We start from the raw sequence: 22,478 nt of genomic DNA on the forward strand, positions 1-22,478 counted from the left end.
GCTTATCATCGTTACCTATCCTATCGCATTTGTAAAGTTTCTGTCATTTTAGTTGCAAAAGTTATTTTTTTCATTTGTCAGACTGCATGTATACGTACTATTGAGTTGACCTCATATTGACCCTGTATAAACAATTTCTTATTAAATTTGTGTATTACATGTAGGTAGGTGTAGACACTTATCATTTTTATATGAGTTATAATGGGAAATAAGGAGTATTTCTTTCTTAATGCATTATAATGCATCAAATACAATGTAGGTCATGACCTTATGGGACTGTTCTAGCTGACCCCATGAAACAGGAAAATACAAAATATCTTCTAATGTCATTATGATGCATCAAATGGTGTACAGTACATTAATTAATGACCACCAGGTGTTGTTTTTAACCCCCCCCCCCCCTTTATGAAATAGGAAATGTTATGATACACTGTATAACTTCTGAGATCCTCATCCCTAAACCATATAATTTATTTTTGCTCTTTGTGTCATTGTGCGTAAAATTGTATATAGATTATGCCCCCTTGGAGACACCCTGACATTTTAGAACTAGAAATAATGATGTATTTTATCGTAATTCATATGTTATACAGTAGTGTTTGATCCATGTGCATGGGTAATTCGATCCTAGCCTAATGATGTCACTGCTTTGTTTAGGAGACTTTACAATTGCCCCATATAGGCGAATACACATGGAAGTGATGCATATAACATTTTGTTTATGAATCTTAAAAATTGAATTAAGCAATTTCCAAAATGTTAATGTGAATCACGAGAGAAAAAGCAATCAAGAAATGTCATTTAAAATTTGCTACTGTACACATGTATGAATGTATTAAGAAGACTGACTCTTTATAACCAGGTTAGATAATTTGGGGGGGGGGGGGGTGAATGTGGAGTATAAACATTTATAATTTGAATCATTTATTGTTATTAATTTTAACTTGTCAATGAATACTACTTATTGATCCCAAGGTAGAAATATGACCTCTGATCATATCTCAATAGATCATTTGTCAATTATGCAAGGTTTAATATAAATTTTTTTAAGAATAACATGTTTTACCAGTTTATAAAAGTTTTTAGACACCCAAATTATATTTTGATTTTAATAGATCATTCGACAAGGGAGGGGGGAGAGAACAGTTTATATTTGAGTTTGTTTGGGAGTGGGGGTTCCAAGTCATATATTTGACAATTTTTTAATGTAATTTAAAATAAGACTAAGCCATACTACAGTCATGAACATGAATAGTATAGAACAAAACACAAACTAATACATTTACAAGTATATATACATACTAGGAAGTATTACAAAACAGATGATTGATCTATATCAGGCCGGGTTCTTAAATTGAATCATATATCATGTACATATTATATTATTGTTTCTTTGTTCAAGGCATTTAAGATGGTATGTAGGTCAGGATCCCAAGTGCTCTTCCTGGAATTTTTAAATATCATAAAAACCATTGAGATCCCCACCTTAATCCAAAGATATTATTCCTCCTTAGGTCATGCAGGCGCATTAGATCATTATGGCATGTAAGTCATCCTGACCCCGTTAGAATCAGAAATTGTCAATTATCTTTAAATTATTGATGTTTGATGATCCTATCTATATTTAATCTTTATTATTAAGGTACCTCACTACACCTAGAGTTATACTTTTTAAGACACTACGTCACAAGATGGCGATTTGAATGTTTTGTTAAACTGTTTATATCGTTCGATTAGGTTGTATATCGTTGTAGGTCAGTGGGTAAAGTATTGGGCATCTGAACCGCAGATCATGAGTTCGAATCCGCCTGGAGCTTTTGTTAATGTTTACTGAATTAAATTTTTGAAAATGTAATTTTTTACCCAAAATTGCACATTTTTTGCCTATTTGACTTAAATTCTTCTTATCCATTATGATATCTATCACAATCAAGTAATTTTCTGCTGATTTGAGAAAATATTTCAAGGTGTAGTGAGCCACCTTAAGTCGCCCGAATGAAATTTGGAGACTTATTGTTTTTGTAAGGTTCTTAATACATGTATTATTATTCTTCATCTTCTTTTTCTTCTTTCCTGCTCTGAACTTGTTTCTCAGAGATGGCTGAACAGAATTGTACAAAACTCTAGGATATGATAGGCCTGCATAACTAGTTGTGCACCCTGGTTTGATTTTTCTCATTTTGGGTTAGACAATCACTTTTCGGGGGAGGGGGGGAGGGGGTGTCAAAAGGGTGTGGGGTCTAACATTGAACCTTGTACAGTGGTAGCAACGTTATTGTTGACAAACGACACGGACGATTCTGATACACGAACGATCACGCACGATACACGAACGATCACGCACGATACACGGACGATCACTAACTTACTGAATCTTCACGATACACGAACAAAAACGATAAAACACGCAACCGAACGATTCTACACCATTAAACACGCAAAATCAAAATTAATTTTTAAGATTTGAATTAAGGAAACGTATTACTTTAATTTGTATTGCTTTATGTTTGTGTGTTATTGAAGAGCGGCATGTACTTTAGACATGCACTGTTTTGTATTTTACGAGTTAACACTTTTACACATCCATACACAAATATAAAGGATTCACACACAAATTAATTTTTTGTCTCCATAACGAATATTAACTTCTATCATAAGTTAAAGAAAATCACGTGTAATAGAAATGAAGATAATGCGTAAACCACACGAAATTATTGACATATATGTACGAGTTGAGTGTTTATGTAATTTAATTCTCTTACGTACGATTTAATTATGTGGGATACAAGTAAATTTGTTACCTTGTTCCATAGAATTTCGATATTTCACATCCAATATTGTCATATTTTACTGTACATAATTGATTTATTTCTATTTATTCTAAATTCTGAAGCGTTTAAACAAATTTGTATACAATTTACTAAATAATAATGCGTATTGTATTCTCATTTGAAAAAAAAACACGATGGGAATAATCGTTTAGTTTAAAACGGAGAATGGGTAAGCTTGGCCGCTTTCATTCAACGTGTCGCTTTTGCTAATATGATTGAAATTATTTGTCAAGACACAATTGATGCTTGATATAGGCTGATTATAAAATTAAGCAAAACTAACTCGACCGAACAAAGGATTGAATGAGCTATGGAAACAAAAAATGTATTTAACGAAGAAAAAGAGAATGAATGTTAACAACTGTCAATGTACTTATATAAAAAAGTTTTAAATTCACATTGTCTTTGAATTAAGAATAAATCCTGGCATTCCGTAAAGAAAGTTACAAAACGAAAAAAACGCACGATCACGCACGAACACGCACGGTAAAAAACGCAAACCATTTTTCCTGATACACGCACGATCCCGCACGTTACACGAACGATCACCCACGTTACACGAACGATTTAACACGATTGGCTTGTCAACAATAACGTTGTTACCACTGTAGGAAGAATCGTAGACTCTATTGTAAATGGTAACTTGAAAACGGACAAAGATAATAATATAGCGTTTTCATAATCATATATTGGCTGTTACTGGCAATATATAGGGTTTATTAATTCTGACCCCTGGGGTCATCCCCACCCCCAAGGAATTTGAAATTACCATATATCTCAGAAACTGTTATAATCACGACCCCTAAACCTTATATATTCATGTTTCTGATGTCAAGGGGCATCAAATGTTATGTAGGTCAGGGGCCCTGTGGGTGGTCCTGACCCCCTCAAATAGCAATTCCCTTAATATCTTCAAAACAGTTGAGATCCCCACCCTTAAACCATATATATTCTTGTTCCTTGTGTCAAGGGGCATCAAACGGTATGTAGGTCATGGGCCCCGGGGGTGGTCATGACCCCCCTTGAACAGGAAGTGCACGAATATCTCGAAAATGGTTGAGATCCCCACCCCTTAACCATATATATTCTTGATCCTTAAAGGGCATCAAAAGGTATGTACCAGTAGGTAGTGGGCCTCAGGGTTAAATTTAATTTTTCAAAACCGTAATGCACATCTATGGAACAGTTCCTATCATATCCCAAGATATGATGTGTCTATCCATTAAATCATAAAAGGAGTTCTAGGATCTATGTTTTTTTGAAGTGATAAAACGTCAATTTTCTGCTACTTTTTGACTCCCTGGATGAAATTTAAATTTTTAAAACCTTACTGCACATCTATAGAACAGTCCCTATCATATCCCAGGATATGATTGTCTATCCTTTAAATCATAAGAGGAGCTCTTGGATCAATGTTTTTTTTTTAGTGATAAACGTCAATTTTCTGCTACTATTTGACTCCCTGGATGAAATTTAAATTTTTAAAACCTTATTGCACATCTATAGGACAGCCCCAATTATATCCCAAGAGATGACGTAGCTACTCCAAAAGTTGTAAGAGGAGTTCTGGGAACCATATTTTTTTTGCAAGAAAACGTCATTCTTTGTTGCCCACTGATCCCTTTAATAAAAAAAAAAAATTCTGGAACCTGATCACGCCTCAATATGACACCCCCAATCATATTCTAGAAGATCATTTGGCTACTGCCAAAAAAAAAAATGACGTTTTTGAAACCAGTTTTTTATGTAGAAAAACGTCATTTTTCAGCCATTAAATCTGTAGTATACATTTTCATTTTAAAGCTACTTTGACAACTGTATTGCAGAGTTACAAGATTAAAATCTGATCGCCTGATCTAGTTTTACAGATGTTTGAAAGTGTTGAAATAGCAGTTTTTGCACGCTCCCCATCTATCGTTGATTTTATGCAAATCAGCACCAATGCTATCTCCTAATGATATTTTTAAACTTTCCCACAAAGTAACTGCACGTTAATATTCTCCTTTCTTTCAGGCTGATTGTGCAAGCAAATTAAACCAACAATACAAAGTGCTTGCCCTGTTTGTTTTGATCATATAACAGACTAATTTTTCCGGCGTTGACATAGCTTGAGTAGCACGACATCTCGGGAGAAAATGTATGCTGGTTCTTCGACAATGATTTCAACCCTAATCTAATATCAACAAGCTTATTTTTTAATAAGATTGGCGAGCTAGCGCCGTAGCCATCATAAAACAAAGACGCAGATTTATAAAACATTGGTTTAAATTTCTGAATCGATTAATTATCAATAGGAAGGCACAGTCACAGTGATGTACTGGAATTGTGCTGGAGTGGGGTCTCGATTTAGAATTGTGAATCTAGAGTGGGCTTCACGTCGGCAATGACATAGCTCGTGGAATGTTCCTTAATCGTTGCTCTCGAGCTCTAGCAACTACGTTAGTCTTTTTTACTGGAGTTCGAACTCCATAGTAGGGGATTCTGGGAATACTGTACTACTGTAGATAAAATGTACCATTTAAACTTTGTTTTATCATCTTCACATGAAGTTTTGTATCTTATTGTAAATGTCAAAGGTAACAGTAGCTTAGGTCTTATAATGCAAGTGAATATAAATATTATAAAAATAGCTAGCTCTACCTTCAAGCTCGGAAAACAACTTCAGATATGTTTTCTGAGTTTGTCGGAAAGACCCGAGAAGATACGATTGCTACAAAAACAGTACCAATTATTCTTGAAAATGCTTAACTCGAAATTGAAATTGCAGTAGATACATAATGATTAAGGTACAGTCAATGAGCTATGCCATTGCCAATATGTGAAGACTATTCTAGATTCACAGTTCTAAATTCAGATTTAAAAAGATAAGCTTGTTATATATCTACTGTTATCTAATTTTTCAAGAACCAATGGTACTGTTTTGTAGCTATCGTATCTTCTCGGGCCTTTCCGGCAAGCTCGGAAAACATATCCGATCTTGAAGGAATTTAAAATAAAGCTAGCTATTAATTATAATATTTAGAATAACTTTGCATTATATAAGACCTAAGCTTATACTGTTACTTTTTGACATTTACAATAAAACCCAACCTTATGTGAAATTCAAATGGTACAGTTTATCTACAGTAGTACAATATTCCCAGAATCCCCTACTATGGAGTAGAGCATGCGTATTCCAGTGAAAAAGACTAACGAAGCTGGTTCGCTGTCATTAATTATTAAGGGACCCCTTATACAGCGGAAGCTTTTGGCATCAAGGGCAAACTATCAAATCTAAAGATAGAACTAGTAGTGGCCTAGATCGACTTGAATAAATCAATTATCTGCATATATGTAACCATTTTTTTTTTACTTTAGGTAAAATTGCTTACAGAAGAATTTAATCTTTTAACATGCAATGATTTTATTTTCAATCCAACCAAAAAAAAATTTGATTACTGATACAAAATGCATCGTACGATAGAGTTTGATGACGTTTGTTTTTATTTTTAAAGTCGTTTAGGACATTTCCGTCTATTATTTGGGATTCTTTCAGAAAAGCCCGAGAAATCAAGAAGGCTATTAATTTTTAAACAAACACTTAACTTCCTGGCTAATTCCCCCATCATTTTAATCTTCGAATTAAATGTCATTGCCATAAAAAACACATGCAGTTAATAGAAGATATATGTACATTACAGCCATTTCACATCTTTTACAATTTAATGCTATGCTATGGTATGCGATTTTAATGATATGCTATGAGATTTGTATGCTATGCTATGAGATTTGTATGCTATGCTCGGCTGCGAGAGATAGAAATGAAGGGCTTCATGATATGGTATGCTATGCTTTGCTATGGTATGCTATGAGATTGGAACAAAAACGCCTCCATACACAGAAGAGTTCCACACATTTCGAAGTAAAATAATAAGAAGCCTAAGTTTACCAAAAATCTATCATGTAAACATTTATTTTTTCAAATAAAAACATTTAAAACAGAGTTAAAATAATGTTGTATATGCTATGCTATGGTATGCTATGGTATGATATGATGAATGCGATTCTATGAGATTGTATGCTATGGTATGAGCTAGATTCCAATGCTATGCTATGAGATTTCAATGCTATGCTATGAGATTTCAATGCTATATGCTATGCTATGGTGTATGTTGTAAAAGATATGCTTGAACTGACTGTATAAGAAAAAATATTACGATTTTGATCTAAAAACAGATTTTGAAACATTTCTTCCGAGTGAACCTTTGATGAATGATATTGCAATTTTGCCAGTTTACATTAAAGAGAAAAATCCAAATTGGCATGAAACTGTGTTACTGGTATATCACCATTGTGCATAACAAAACGCTTTTATTATTTTCCTAGCTTTTTTAAGGACCTAGTTTAGATAACATTGCACTGTAAAACTGAGACGATAAATAGACATTTGATAATGTTTTATAACGTGTAAAAAGTTCTTCGATGATGGGGTCAGATATTAGTACAATCATGCAATAGAATAATTCTTGAAAAATGTAAAATATTAAAAAAAAAAAAAAAAACTACAAGGAAGTGTTAAGTTTACCTTTTCCTCTTCCTGGTATTTTTAAAAGGGTATCCCCTGCTGTTTTTGTCATTATTTTGATGATTAGAAAGGCAAGAACTATAATTACAACGCCCACAATAAATGATTGTGTGTTTGTTTCGTCCATGGTATAACTAACTCCAGGATTAGAAATGTTGGCAGTCTGTAAAAAATAAAGATAGTTTACGCAATATGGTATAAAGAATCAACGTTTTTGTATTTATAATGATATATTTTCATTTGCTTCCTTTTAAGAACGTTTAATTCTGTATATTTACATTCCACGTATTGTCTGCATGCAAAGTGTGCTAAAAAACAACGACAGTCAAACACTGCAACACATGATACTGAAAGGTTGAATAATGAGTTTTATAATGACGTCACAAAAGCTGAACACTGTTAATTAAAGTATATGTAACATCACAAGCAAATGTCGAGGTTCACGCTTGTGATGTTACAATGGCTCTTCCTTTAATTTGAACTTATCCTTAAGATTACACTGTATTATTGGGGTAAAAATAACAAAGAAAAGACAAATTGAATACTGCACATTTAAGCACATGGTCATGTTAATAGTTCTGAACAATTCCATGTTGTTTTCAAGATGAAATTAAAGGTTAATGAATGATAAACAGGAATAACCTTATCAAGTAAAACTACATGTTCAATATATGGTCATTATATGGTCATATGGTCATTTATCAACCAACAACCCCCTCCTCCCCCATCACCCCCAAAAACCCAACTTCTGTCCATTGGCCTAGGGGCCATGAATTTCACAATTTAACATCACGACATTATGAACATGATAACAATGCATGACTTTATGAAGTTTATCTCCAGTAACTGGTAGTAAAGAAAAATTATTAATACATTTTTACTACTTCTGTCCCATTGACAAGTGACCATGAATATCACAATTCAACATCAGGACATTATGAACATAATATGAATGCATCGCTTTATGAAGTGTGTCTCCCACAACTGTTATAGTAAGGAAAAAAAATTTTAATACACTTTCACTATGTGGTAATATTTCCCCCGCCTTAAAGCCTGAACCCCTGACCAAGGGGTCATGAATTCCAAAACTCATGTAGAAGACTTCATGAATATCATAATAATGCATTCAGTTTTTCCCAAATACATACAGGGGTTGAGAAGATTTTAAGATTTAATATATTTTCCATATATGTCTATATTGATATAGGCTAGACAAAATTTTGTTCAAGACTGCAATATTTGGAAAAAAAAGCCTACAAGCTTAGAAGATGAAGGGCACACATATACATGTAGATATACCATTAACACAGCGACTTGAATGTTCGCATTAGTTTATACAGTGGGTTATCATCTCTTTACAGGAACGCGAATTCATGGCGTCATCATTGACGTCGTTTTAATAGTCAAAGTAATATTATTATAAATCAATAATATACAGTTGTTGACTGGGGTCGAGGACAACAGTTGATCTGTCGGACCGGCTCGCAAACTGCTCGCAAACTGTTGCCCAAGGCCGAAGGCCGCGGGCAACAGTTTGGGAGCCGGTCCGACAGATCAACTGTTGACCGAGACACAGTCAACAACTGTTTTGTTATACCCCTTCTAATCAATAACACGTTTACGCGGAATGTGACGTCACCGGTCAACAGTCTTTTTTAACAGTCGATTTTACAGTTCCAATCTAACAGTTCCAGTCCAACTGTCAAAATGCTGGACTTTTTTTTCGTATAGAGTTATATAGTAACTGTTTTACAGGGGTATAACAACATGTTATAGCAAACATCTAGTTTTTACATGTGTAACTGTTTTGAAATTAGTGATATCTTTTTGAGCCAACGATTTCATATAAACTCCAAGTGAAAACAAATTGTAAGATCATAGACAACAAAAGGTACAAAATTGGTCATAGGAAATTCGAACTAGCCTTTTATAAATATTTCTATGTATTTAAATTCTGTGATAAATATGTTTGTAATTTTACGATGTGTAAATAAATTAAACTTCTATCAAAGTTGGATATCTGAAAACCCCATGCCTTATCTTGTGATTCTAACTACAACACGATCGTCTGCAAGTCGTCACTACCTTAAAGAAACGAGGGAGTGGGATATGATGAAAAATATGACGATGACAGGGAAATATGAAGTTTTATTGCCCTGGCACATGATTGTTTAAAACCAATGACAGATGTCGCGTTTTACAGAATATTCATACTGAGGTATAATATATGTATTACATGTTAGTGCGTCGTTTATCTTGTAATTCGATCCTAAGTAAATATGATTTGATCAAGATAAATCAAGAAGATAAACTATTATAATAAAGCTGATATGTTGCTCTTGATCGATGTGAGTAAGCTGTATTCTTTGTTTACGTGGTCAAACTTTAAAACTGAACACCACTCGTAAATAGGCACTGTCCGCCATATTCTGTTTAATATTGCACTTTCATAAATAAAAAAAAAGACGGGGTATTATTTCTTAATGTCTTTTTTGCCTTGAACATGGTACAATCATTTACTTTTCCTACATGCACATTTCTAAGACCTTGTTTTCAAATTCTGTAATGTAGCTTACCTTATGTACACAGTCTAGGTCACACAGCCGCTTGACTGAAACGCCTTATCCTGTTTTTTAAAAACGAAAATTATCTAGCCTACCGTGAGGTGGCGCCGTTAGATAACGACAGTCAACCTAAATTTAAATTGCTGTAAGAAATAAAAACAAGTAAAAGTTCAGGTATTTTAGAAAAAAAAGATTTATAGAACTCGCCAGACACAACATAAATAGAATGGGCAGTGTGAGTTTTGATATACCCTATTTCATTAAATATCTTATATAGGTGCTGTGCATTTGTTATGTGTATACATCACCCAGTGTTGCCCTAGCCAATGTGTTTTACTCGAAAGTATCCTCTTTAAAACGGAGAGTATCCTGTGTCGCAATTGGTATAAAAAGAAAAGGCAGAAACATATATTCCAATTTCCTACTGTTTACATGTATATACAATATAACATTTTAATAAGTGTTATTATCGATTTCAAAGAACAAACATGAATATTTATTACAAAAATCTCTAAAATTAATATATTAGTTGAACACCCTGAGTCAATCAATTTTCACTTTGAGAAGCACGCAAGTGCAATTCATATCATATTACATATATAAAAAGGATATCTCGCATTCGTTGCATATGTTGTAGTTGTCACATCAAGTCTCCTCAAAATAGAGAACTTTCACACCATTCAGACGCAACCAATTACGATTTAAATTGTAACAGTGCAACGCACAAACATTTGTACGAACGTCTTACAGCGTTTTGCACGATTTACAAAGGCCCTAAGATGAATCGCAGCTGGCTATTTGTGTGTTTTGCAACATTGAGACTGTTGCAATGTTTTACATGTACAATCTTTGCACTACTTGTCAGCTTCAATTTGTCATGCTTTGCCACTATTTTAATTATACTCTCTATATTAAGTATCTCTCTTTCCGACCACAATCGACCATGGATGCTGCTCATCGTTTCTTGCGTTCAACTATGTCCACAGAAGAGCGTCGGAAACTGTCGGTATGAATACCCCCTTTGACTCTCCCGATCGCTTGTAACATGGAACACATGATTGCATGAGCGCCCCACATCCATTCGCATGGACACACGTTTAATCGTCCAATCACCTAATCTCTCGAGATCTTATCGAATTATTTGACAAAACTTGCTTTCATTGTACAACAGTCGAATGCAGACACAAGATATATCGCAAGATCTAATGTGTTTGCATCGCACATCGTTCGCTTTCGAGCGCGCAAATTTCATAGTAAGAATACTTTTTTCACAAGCGATTATTTCGGTAACAGTTTACGAAAGAAATCTAAATTTTTCGATGGCACGGATATTTTTTCGCTTCTGCTTGTGCACCGATTGTGAAAGGGCCTTTAACAATCACACTCTATATGTATAACATATACTAATTTCCTTAAATGATATTACTGTACACTTCATTGTGTGCATAAGATACCTAGACCATGTTATCAGGTCATAAAGGTATGTTGTTTCTCATTACGGACATATATAAACATGTACCGATCACATAGATTGTTTTATTTTGTGGTAAGATACATGTAATTGTTCACAAGGCTTTGCTATGGCTACAGAGACAAATCTAAATGAAGCTGAAATAAAGAGTGGGTGCTTTGAAACTTTTAAATATCAGTATTATAAAGTAACCCCTGTTCCAGATTTTAGTATTAATATTTGAATAGTCTAACCTAAAAGTACAAACCATATTAATCCAAAAGAAAATATCTCAATTTTCTTCTTGTGAGATAATTGAATCGATACTGTACACATAGTTATTTCGCCAAATGTATTTTTTGCCATTCTACAGCTGCAAATAGCTTTGCCCCGTCTTGAATTCGCCGCCAAGTCAGTGTTGTGTCCAAAGAGAGATAATTTGAGACATTGGAATTTGCCCAGTCTTAAATTCGGTTGTTGATAACTAGGGCGAAAGAGGCGAAAATACAACATAGGGCGAATAATTCACTGTATACAGTAATTAGGCTGCCGGCCGAAGACTTGTTTATCATCCACACAATAACTCGGCTTTTATTTTTGTCTTTATCAAATGAACTGTCTTGCATATATTTGGTTACAATTGACGATTTATTCCTATCATGATGAATTAAGAAAAATAAAATCTATCAACTCTGAAATAAGCGAATGGTGATTTCGGGCAGTAAAAAAAATCATACATTAAAATAATCTCCAATAATAATGTATAGAATGCACACTATCTCACAATTTGAAGATATATTACATGAAAAGAAGATAAAACAGCAGAATATGTATATAAAATTATTTCATGGATACGAAATAGGTTATTATTAAAAAAAAAGGGGGGGGGGGCGTTTGTAAAGATAAGGAATTGTTTATAACATTTTACATATGGCATATCGGCTTGTGTACATACTGTTACTAAGAGTAATATGCCTGGAAAGGAAAGTTAAGGACTTGGGGACCTTCTTTGAATGTTGCAAAGATAATTGACATTTCTGGTTGCCCCCTACCCGTTTCCGAAGACGGTAAATTATATTCGTTAGTGTTTATACTTGAATCTCTATTTGGTCAGTATCAGCTTATTAAAAAGGAGGTATAGCGCCTTTTCCCATTATTTCGTCTACACCTGTGTTTGGATGGAAGGTACCTATTACTAAAAATAGCTTCAGGTACGTAGCTGTTGCAATGTGATTTTCGAAACCTGGAAACACTGTTCAGTACTGATTTTATAATGGTGTGTGTAACAACTGATTTGTCATAAATTTGGGAAACTCTGTGTATAACAGTAGTTGATATTCTGAACCGTGATAAGTTCAAGCAAAATGCAATGGATCTAAGTGTAAATAGAGTACATGCATAGTGTTAATGAAGAGATCTGTTTATATTGAGTATGCTCATACTCAGACTGAATTAAACAAGATAATTAAAACAAAATCCAGAAGAATATATATATGTACCTTAGCCTCTCTATTCTGTTTATGTTTCAATTTAAGTGAAAAAATACTACTTAGAGGATTCGATCCAGCGACCACAAAATCAAAAAGACCTCTGCGTTACCACTAGGCCACGCATCTAACATTTTCAGCAAATGCATTTTCAATATATTTGGCTATATACATGCTTGTATTAGAAAAGACACTAACTGAAATATTTATCTAATTTTCAGTACGAAGACAACGTTAAACCAAAACTAACTCAATGTAAACGTGTACTACAATACCTGTAAAACATAATTTTAATCGGATGTCTTTGTTTTAGAGTAGTTCAAATAATCAGATATCCAAATTTTTATCGTATACAAACTTCTTTCCTATATATCCCTCACAAAACCTGAACATTTTAATGATTTCGTGTAAGATAATTAATTCTCTTAGAACATGGCGATTATGTAATTTGCGTTTCTTTGAATATATTTAAACTAAATATTGTATAATATTGAAAACGTCTGATGTTTGCAAAAGGCTATATTTGAGGCCAAATCGTAAATCAATGCGCTATACCTCTTTGTCAAGAAATTATGAAATACCCCCCCCCCCTCTCTCTCTCTCTCTCTCTCTCTCTCTCTCTCTCTCTCTCTCTCTCTCTCTCTCTCTCTCTCTCTCTCTCTCTCTCTCTTTGAATATATTACCTCGAATTAGTATCTTACAATGCAAGCAGTTTTTTTTTTCAAATAAACAATTTCATATTTACTTTATTATATTTGTAAAATTTCCTACATTGTAAAATTTGTATGATAAAATGAACATTATACTAAATCAGGTCAAAGCTACAATAATGTACAATGATAAATAAACAAGTCAATTCGTATAAAAGAAAAGACAAGGTATTATATATTACCATACATTAAAACTAAACATGTACTCTCTTTGGTTATTTTATTTTTACTCAATATTAATATTCAAAGTCATTCATTCGAGAGTAATCCTTATTGATAAACATGTATGCATATTTGGATATGAGATACAGTTACAAGTCGTAGGTAAACTCTTTCTACATCCTCGGAGTAAATGTCAGTGGTACGGCGCTTTTAGGAGCAACAAATGTCCGGTATTTGTATTCCATTGTCTGGTTTGAGCCCGGCGAAAGCGTGACTTTGAACCGACGAAAAAACTGTAAAATTAAAAATCCGTATTGAATCTTAAATTTTGAATAAAGATAAATTACCATGTCAAGAAAAAGAAACAAAACGTGTAATATAATACATGCATACTAGATAGTCCTTAAAGGAAGTTGTTAGAAGCCATTCAAGCAAAATAAGATTAAATTCCATGCGCGGATCCAGAAATAAATTCCGTATGAAAGGGATATCAATGTTTGTCGGAGAGGGGGGTCAAAGGTATATTTTCGGTTATTTACTCTGTATATTATGATACTTTATATTTTAGTTCTCTGGGGTGAGGGGGTCAAGATTCATTGTCCCTTCTAGATCTGCGCAAGGGAATTGAACTTATTGTAAGATGTGCGTGTTTTGCCATTAATTGTTGAGCTCATTCAATTACATGTATTGTTTAACCAAAATGTTTGTTTTTTAACGTGTATTTTCAAGATCCTTTTTTATAATTACAGTTATAAAATTACCTTTGCAGTAACGATATACATCTCTGTTTCTGCAAAGCGCTGCCCAACACAGTTTCTTGGACCGAAGCCAAACGGAAGTGTAGCAAAGGGGTTGGTGTTTTTGTATTCTTCCGCCAAAGTGGTGTCGTCACGCATGAACCTCTCGGGCAGAAACTTCCCAGGACTCTTAAAAAACCGAGGATCTTCACATATTTGTTGGAGACAGAGGACCAACTCGGTCTGAAATATTAGTTTAAATATGCACTACTTAAGTTGAATGTGGTGTTGAACACGAGTGTTTCTATGATATTTTGATTTTTAAGAGGGGGGGGGGGGGGGGTTATGCGCATAAAATTAATGCAAATTTTACATTTTTTAAAGTATTTCTGTACATTTTAAATACATGTACATACAACCTATATTTAAGGTAAAAGATAGTTTATTAAGGTAAAGGGAAAACAAGGCGAAGTTGAATTTGATAGAAAAATGAGTTATTTAGTTAGTTGTTCAAGATAACTGAACATTGAACTGAAAATTGATCTTTTGTAGAAGATAACACCAATAATATAAACGCATATTTGCAAAATTATGAATCGTATAACTACATAAAAACGGTCATCATCATAGAAATGATAAGCGAGAGATATGTTGAAATATATTGCTTAGAGATATGTAGCGAAAAAAGGAGAAGACTTACCCCTGCTGGAATATGGTATCCACCCACAACCACGTCTTTGTCAAAGCGGCGGTAAGACCCAGGGGACGTTGGGGAATAAATCCTTCAATTGATAAGAAAAACGATTGTTGTAAAGCAGACATTTCATTTAAGTCACAGTAGATAAAACATTTTAAAGTTGATTGATTGTAATAACAATGACTTTGAAGAACAAATGTAAAAACCAATCATTTACTTGTGCTTTTATTGTTTATGTTTGACCAGCACAACACGCATGATCATTTGTAGCAAACATGCCATCACACAATATATTAAAAATTAGACATGTAACATATTAAATTTTGCATTTATTACTTCCAACATTATACAAATTTTAATAGGAAAAAATATTTTAGCTGTGTTACTGTACTGTAGATACAGTTGAAAAAAAAACTTTTATAATTTTCTTACCTCATTGTTTCTCTCACACATGCCTTTAAATACGACATGTTGGCCAGAGCTTCTTTTGTGACGTCACCATTGCCACAAACCGACGAAATTTCCTTGTACAGTTTATCCTGCTTATCTTGATTCTTCGCCAGTTCGAACCACAAGATAGTTAATGTGTTCGAAGTCTGAAAAGAGACCGTCAGAAATTTAAGCAAACCACTAGAATACGAAATTTAAGCAACAAAAGTCCCATATTGTTAAAATGACACTCCACTTTCCTCCTTCTAAAATTAAAAAAAAAACAAACAAAATAAAAAAAAACAATCAAACGAACAAAAACAGAAAAGCAAAAACAAAAATAAATCAAAAACAAAACACCCCCCCCCCCCAAAAAAAAATTAAAAAAACGAAAAAAAGGAACAAACAAACCAATCAAAAAAGAATAACAATATCCTACATCTTTTCTGGTCGTCATTTCAAAAATGTCACAACATATATACATGTATGTAAAAGTATGTCTTCTTGTGGTATAGGCTTAGAAATATACTCACTGACTCCACGCCTGCAACAAAGAGGTCAACAATGGTTCTGTCCACATCAGCTGGAGTCATTTTGGGATGACTCAGCAACGAGTACAGTAGATTCGGCTGTTCAAGATACGCATCCAGTTTTCCTTCAGATTTCATTTTTTCCAAAGTTGACAATGCATTTTTGATCTGTGATTGGGAAATACTGTGAAATACAGATATGATGTAACATTGTATGTTTACTTACGTTTGTGATTTTTTGGCGAAGAAAAATTAAGCTTGGATTTATAATTGTTCACAGTCTCAATGCTCAATCAAGCAAGTAAAATCTAACCTAAACAGATGGTCTGCTGCTTTCTTAAATTGCCTGTACAATGGAGTTGACACGTAAATGTATGGCTTGAATACGATGCTTCTCAAATCCTTATCTATTGCGTCAAACATGTCTTCTAAAAGTGTGATGTCAATGATACTCTTCTTATCCAGGCACCCAAAACGTCGATTGAAACAAAGCATTCCTACACCTGACAGAAAATTACAAATGTCATTGAGACACAAAAAAACCTAAACCCATTTTCCACTAAAAAAATCACTTACAATTTTGAAAAAATAGAAATATTTAAATTGTATTAACTAATGCATGTATTTTTTCATAAAGGTTTAAACAATTAATTTCACTTGTTAAAAAATAAATTGAAACCAAACACGTAGACCTATTTTTGTTTCCAAAAAAATGACAATATAATTTCTTATAATTATATAAATATTTATATATTAGGTTACTTTCTGTTGCATAATTTGCAAGAACTGGTCGGAGATCATCAAAGGTTCCGCCATCTTGGTATTTCTGTACGAAGTCCTCGGCTACCTTTGACAGAATATCTACATAGGCAAACACGGCCAATGGTCTTTGAATCAGCTGCTGTGTGGGTTTTCGTAATCTAGCCCATGCCTCACCATTTCTGCAAATAAAAACGTTGGAAATTATGAAACAACTATATTTATTATACACTTGTTGGAAACATTTGATCTTGTCCGTATTCTCTCATATAAAAATATCTATGAATTGTATTAACCAAATGAAAAAAGAACACCAAACATTTACTTTAAAATCTTATATTATAATTATGACTTGTTTTTCCCTTGGACTGAAATATCACACTTTCATTGGTTTAAATGTGACACGTGACTGTCCGTCTGGTGAACATTAATATTCGACAATATGGACGACGCTTCGACTATTCATCTCGACATTTTATAATATTTGTATATACCTGGTACAAAAACAGCGTACTATAAGTTCTGAAACTATTTGGAGTAGTTGCCCTTTGAAATACTTTTAAAAATTAGAGTAGTTGACCTTTGAATTGACTTCACATTGTTTTGTCTGAAGCAGAATAAAACGGCAGCGTCGAAATTTGTTATCACTTCTGTGAAGGAAAAGGCAAACGTTTAAAATGAATCAGCAATAAAACATTTATTATATAAAACAATGGTGCAGGTAAGGTTTTAAAGGACTATTGGAAAGGTGAAAATGAAATTTTGAAAAATCAACAAAATGTAAACCACGTTCTAAAAATGCATGGATTTTTGAAGATCATATTAACTTCTTGTGATTTAAATGTCTCACTTGATATTCCTCGGAAAAACAAACACTTAATTGGATTTTTTACGGACTCACTGCAAAAATATATTGGGTTGACTAGTGTCAAAGACGGAAAGGCGAATACGTAAATATAATATTTTTAAAACCTACATGTATTAAAATTTTTTTTAAAAAAATCACACGCATCAATACAAGTTTATGATTTCTCAAAAAGGTTATTAGTGATTGTACATATACGAGACAGGTCCCCTCCCCCCAAAAAAAGTCTTTTAAATTTCAAGTTAAACAGTGACTAACAATGTTGCCAGGTTTTGGCTGAGCTTCTGTTCGTCGTTGTAAACTCTGACGATATCTATTGGAGGACGATAAGGGTATTTCACTTGTATTTCCAAAACCTCTTTGGCAAGATCGGGGTGAAAAATGAACACTGCCCATTTGTCTTTGATTCTTGTCCTGACTATATCGCCATATTTCTTTTGGAGACGAGAACAGAATGTCTGTAGTTGGAAATCAGCCCCGATATCTACAACGTTATGAAATAACCAAGGCGTGTTAGTCAGATTTCCAGATAATTATATACGTGTATTACATGCGGATGCTGTTCTGTATGGGGTAGGTTATGCAATCTCTCTCGGGTATTGTATTTTTTTTTACATGTACATGTATGTATATAGATACACATTTTACGCAAAATACATTACAGGGAATAAAAAAACCCAGATTTTTAGGAAGCAAAGTTACGATTTAAGGTAGCTAACTATACAGTTAAATAGTCTCTACAATCAGTAGAAATTAACTTGATTTTTAAAAGATAAGAATAATGCATAAGAAGTATAGCAAAACTTTAGCAATACAGGCAATGTGGGTTGACGAACCGTAAAGCTACAGTTCCATCCGTACAAGAAAAAAACAATTGAAAAAAAAACAAAAACAAAAACAAACCCCCCCCCCCCAAAAAAAAAAAACTCTGTTTATTAAAAAATGTTGCGTAGGGACTTACATCTATTAACCTGATTTAGAGATATATTCTTTGAAAATATAAATACCTTAAATTCATTTTTAAAAAAATGAAAATCAGCTCAGATTGCGACCACGCAATTTAATAATTATAGTGCATTTTAGCGCCAATTTGGTACCCGAAATCAGCATGCAGTGAAAAAAAATGAAATGGAAACATACCTAGGGATTTTGTACTACCAGACTAAATAAATTACGATGAAAGAAATACTTATAGTTTGTCTCAGGTTACCGTTTCAAACAGTTTTTCGTGAATTTCCTAATAAAAGAAATACACATACAAATAATACTTGGCAGTGAAATACGATTGAAATTGATACTGTATACAAAGAAATATTTGCTTCCGTTTTATTTTCGCACCTTTCGCCCTTCAAATCAGCGGGCGAATTTAAGACTAGGCAAATTCCAATGTCTCAAATAAAACACATCTATATCTGGGCCAAACTGTTTTGCAAGTGTTGAAAGGAGGGAATTACATGAAGCGAAAATAGGAATGTCAAAATTACATGGCAATTATTCTGAAAATTATTTTACACGTTCCCAAAAATACATTACAAAATATATTACAAGAATTTAATAGTATTCATTCCGAAGTTCCCGAGCATTCTCGTACAATTATTTTAACATTTTCATCCGAGTACTTTTCATTACGTCCCCCGTAGACCTTTGATATTTCTGGACGTGTATTGAAACCTCAAGCGGGACATGTAGATAGGACGTTTCAAATTAAAAAAAAATATATAGCTTCGTTCAACTGAATGAATTTAATTTTGACACAAAGGTCTTCTTATTTTATTATTGAAATATCAAACAAAAAGTGACCGGTAGCAGAAACTTGGGACAGAGTATAGTGAATTTGTCAGGAAGATACTACTAATGTAGAGAAGAGAAAGGGAATAGACAAATACCTAGGGATTTTGAAAGGAAGATACTGCCAACATAAGGTAATGCTGATTTCCCGGACACTCCGGGGATATCTTCCAGTGGCCTTACATCCGGGTGTTTGGTTGTCTGTGCGGGCGCGGGATTTGATGAATACAAGCTTGTCGATAATACATTCGGTAATCTAAGAAATAAGAAGTAAATAAATCATGCAATATTGATTATACATGTATGTATAAGACAAACAAATAAAAGCAATACTTAATAATCAAAAAATGATATACTGTGGTTTCATTAAAATTCAAGGGTATCGATTTTCGTGGATGAAGTGAAAAACCCAGTTTCAAGGATAGGTGAATTCATGGCCAATGACCCTATCAATACACAATGTTAATAGAACTTGCACTTTGATGAACATTTAATTTTGTGGATCTACTTAACAACGAAATCCACAAAAATTAGTATTCAACGAATATTGATGAAACCATAGTAAGTACTTTATATTCAGAGTAATGTTATCGTGATAAGTTTGGGTGAACTTAATATTCCAAAAGTCCCTTTGTTTTGTCAGATTGAGGTAGAAATTAAAAATTAAGTTGACAATATTTAATATTAATGACAACATATCACTTTCGCTCAAGAAAAGTAATGCTCTAGTTAAAATTCTTTTGAATACGTTTCAGGACATTAAAAAATTAGAAAAAAATTTACTATGAGACATGGACGACTGCTCAGAATACTACATTTATAATAATATCTAAAGCATCTGCCATGTAAATTTTGAATTTATCGGGTGGCAGTAAATACACATTTTGAATTTACTGGGCGGCAGTAAATACAAAATTAAAAATTTACAACATGACACATCGAAGAATTTTCAAATTGGTTTACCTAACAACATCAGCAAAACTAATTTGTAAACGTTAGAAGACGTTTGAGCTATCCAATATCTAGTTAGTACATGTAGTTTGATTAACCACTGCAATATCAATTTTATTGTTGACTTCACTGTGTATTAGATCGCTCGTAGTACATAAATATACGTACAAGTACATGCAAAACGTAAAAGAATCATAAATTTAAGATAAAGTTCGTTTGTTGAAGCAGTCATCGAGTAAACTGCGTGGGGAAAAATCTTTTGTTCGTTTTTGTATACAGTTTATTACTAATAAATGCTTCAACTGAAAGGAAGATTTCGTTTCCGAGTGAATACACATACTGCGCATTACGCCGTGTGATCTCCCCGATGAGTGAGTTCATCCGTTTACAATTAAAACAGAAAGTTGAAGTTTTGTGATTGAGTCGGCGGCCAGAGACCTTAAGTTGCAATAGAGCTTGTTGCACTGTAAACATTATTCTGAGAAATATAGTAAGTTAGCTTATACAGCCATTTTACTTTTTTTATCTGTCTTTAAATTTTTGAGCCGAGGCGTAACATTTGTAATTTAGATGTTGCCCTCATGCGTCACCATATTTATATAAAAGCGTGAAAATTTGGTTACTGTTCTGAGGGTTACCGTTTCATTCTCTTATCGTCATGAGCGACTGTCTCCAATTTTAATTACAAGTTTAAATGTCTTAATCATAACACGTACTGTGACATTCGACGCATGTTGTTTAAAATTCAAAAGACATGAATTGAATAGAGTCCAGTGCTTAGTGACATTGTGTATACACGTTTACTGTAAAAAAACCAAAAAAAAAACCAAAATCAAAAACCGTAATGCATAATATTTGAGGAAATAAGTGAAGGATATTTAGGCTATGAATCTGTAAAACGCAATATGGTTAAATAAAGGTACCAAACCTAAGAGGAAACTGTGATCTCCACATGAAGCACTTTATTGTCGACGACATTTTACGCCTTCATTTTTACATATAGGTCGTGCAATATAGGTCGTGCAATATATAAAGGTTGATCCAAAAGTGATGTCACACTTTTCACCGCGCGCGTTTCACATTGTTGCTGTATTGTATAAAATGATACATCAACATTTTTCTTATCAAAATTCTAATTCGAATTAAAATTTTTATTAAATTTCGTTGAACACTTTACAAGATATTGATTTTTATAGCATGATTATACGTGACATCGCCCCACCATGAATTTCCATTTTTTTATAAAGTTTGTATATATATGAATAAATTACATGCTTCAAAATAAAATAAAAAAAATCCAATATACTACTCCATCGATTACAAACAGATTAATTAGATTCTTTATTAAAAAAAATATAAAATAAACAGTTTTTTATATCTATCGAGTACTAAATTACATAATTCTACTAGCGTGCGGCGACTATCCTTACCTCACGCTCTACAAAATATATCATCTTCACAAATATTTATAATAATGCATTAAAATGTTCAAGTCTGAATTGAATTAGGTAGATATTTCAAAGCACGATTTTTTGTCACTTTACGTGGATTTTTTACGATTTTATCGCATCTGGGACATTACTTTTGGATCAACCTTCGTAGGTCGTGCACATACACTAACTTGAAAAAGAAACTACGGCATTGCATTTTGGTCATACGCAAACGCCAAACTGCCCTGACTCAAATTCTATCTGCATGTAGTTACAAAAATGTAAAGTAACACATAGTCTTATAAATATTTTTTTTTTTTAAAACATATGTTGGATGTAATAATTGATTATGCTATACTCTAGATCTAGATAGCATATTTCAATACTACTAGTAACGATCTATTCCTATAATGATTTAATTAATATGTAACTACAATGTTATTCCAATAGTTAAGAGATGGACTGCATATAATTAGAACTCTCTAGTTTAAAAATGTGCGCTTTATAACGAATTCAACTTTTGC

General features: G+C 33.2%; 2 protein-coding genes across 3 annotated transcripts in view; both read right to left on the bottom strand.

Annotated features, from left to right (window-relative positions):
- Positions 1-10,070, bottom strand: part of LOC117692304 (atlastin-1) — a 28,934-nt gene extending 18,864 nt beyond the window's left edge. For both annotated transcript variants that reach the window (XM_034479805.2, XM_034479804.2), the window contains exons 1-2: positions 9,972-10,070; positions 7,396-7,558 (exon numbers count right to left, since the gene is read on the bottom strand). In XM_034479805.2, the coding sequence (XP_034335696.2) occupies positions 7,396-7,522 (127 nt within the window). In that variant the 5' untranslated portion in view covers positions 7,523-7,558; positions 9,972-10,070. The remainder of the gene's footprint in view (positions 1-7,395; positions 7,559-9,971) is intronic.
- A 3,741-nt stretch (positions 10,071-13,811) lies between these two features.
- Positions 13,812-21,544, bottom strand: LOC117692306 (probable cytochrome P450 49a1). The gene is made up of 10 exons (XM_034479808.2): positions 21,453-21,544; positions 19,672-19,829; positions 18,044-18,269; positions 16,924-17,102; positions 16,475-16,664; positions 16,165-16,345; positions 15,635-15,798; positions 15,206-15,287; positions 14,530-14,748; positions 13,812-14,061 (listed from the first exon to the last, which is right to left on the bottom strand). Exons 1-10 carry the CDS (start codon positions 21,500-21,502, stop codon positions 13,942-13,944), a joined length of 1,569 nt encoding a protein of 522 aa, XP_034335699.2. The 5' UTR covers positions 21,503-21,544; the 3' UTR covers positions 13,812-13,941.
- Positions 21,545-22,478: the final 934 nt, after the last annotated feature.

The sequence above is a fragment of the Magallana gigas genome, chromosome 9, assembly GCF_963853765.1.
Source record: "Magallana gigas chromosome 9, xbMagGiga1.1, whole genome shotgun sequence".
Lineage (NCBI taxonomy): Eukaryota > Metazoa > Mollusca > Bivalvia > Ostreida > Ostreidae > Magallana > Magallana gigas.

Coding starts and splice junctions, on each gene's coding strand:
- LOC117692306 (XM_034479808.2), bottom strand. CDS start 21,502: ATGTCGTCGACAATAAAGTGCTTCATGTGGAGATCACAGTTTCCTCTT. Junction 19,830..21,452: donor AGATCACAGTTTCCTCTTAG/GTTTGGTACCTT, acceptor CTTATTTCTTAG/ATTACCGAATGTATTATCGA. Junction 15,288..15,634: donor TGTGTGAGAGAAACAATGAG/GTAAGAAAATTA, acceptor TATCAATTGAAG/GATTTATTCCCCAACGTCCC.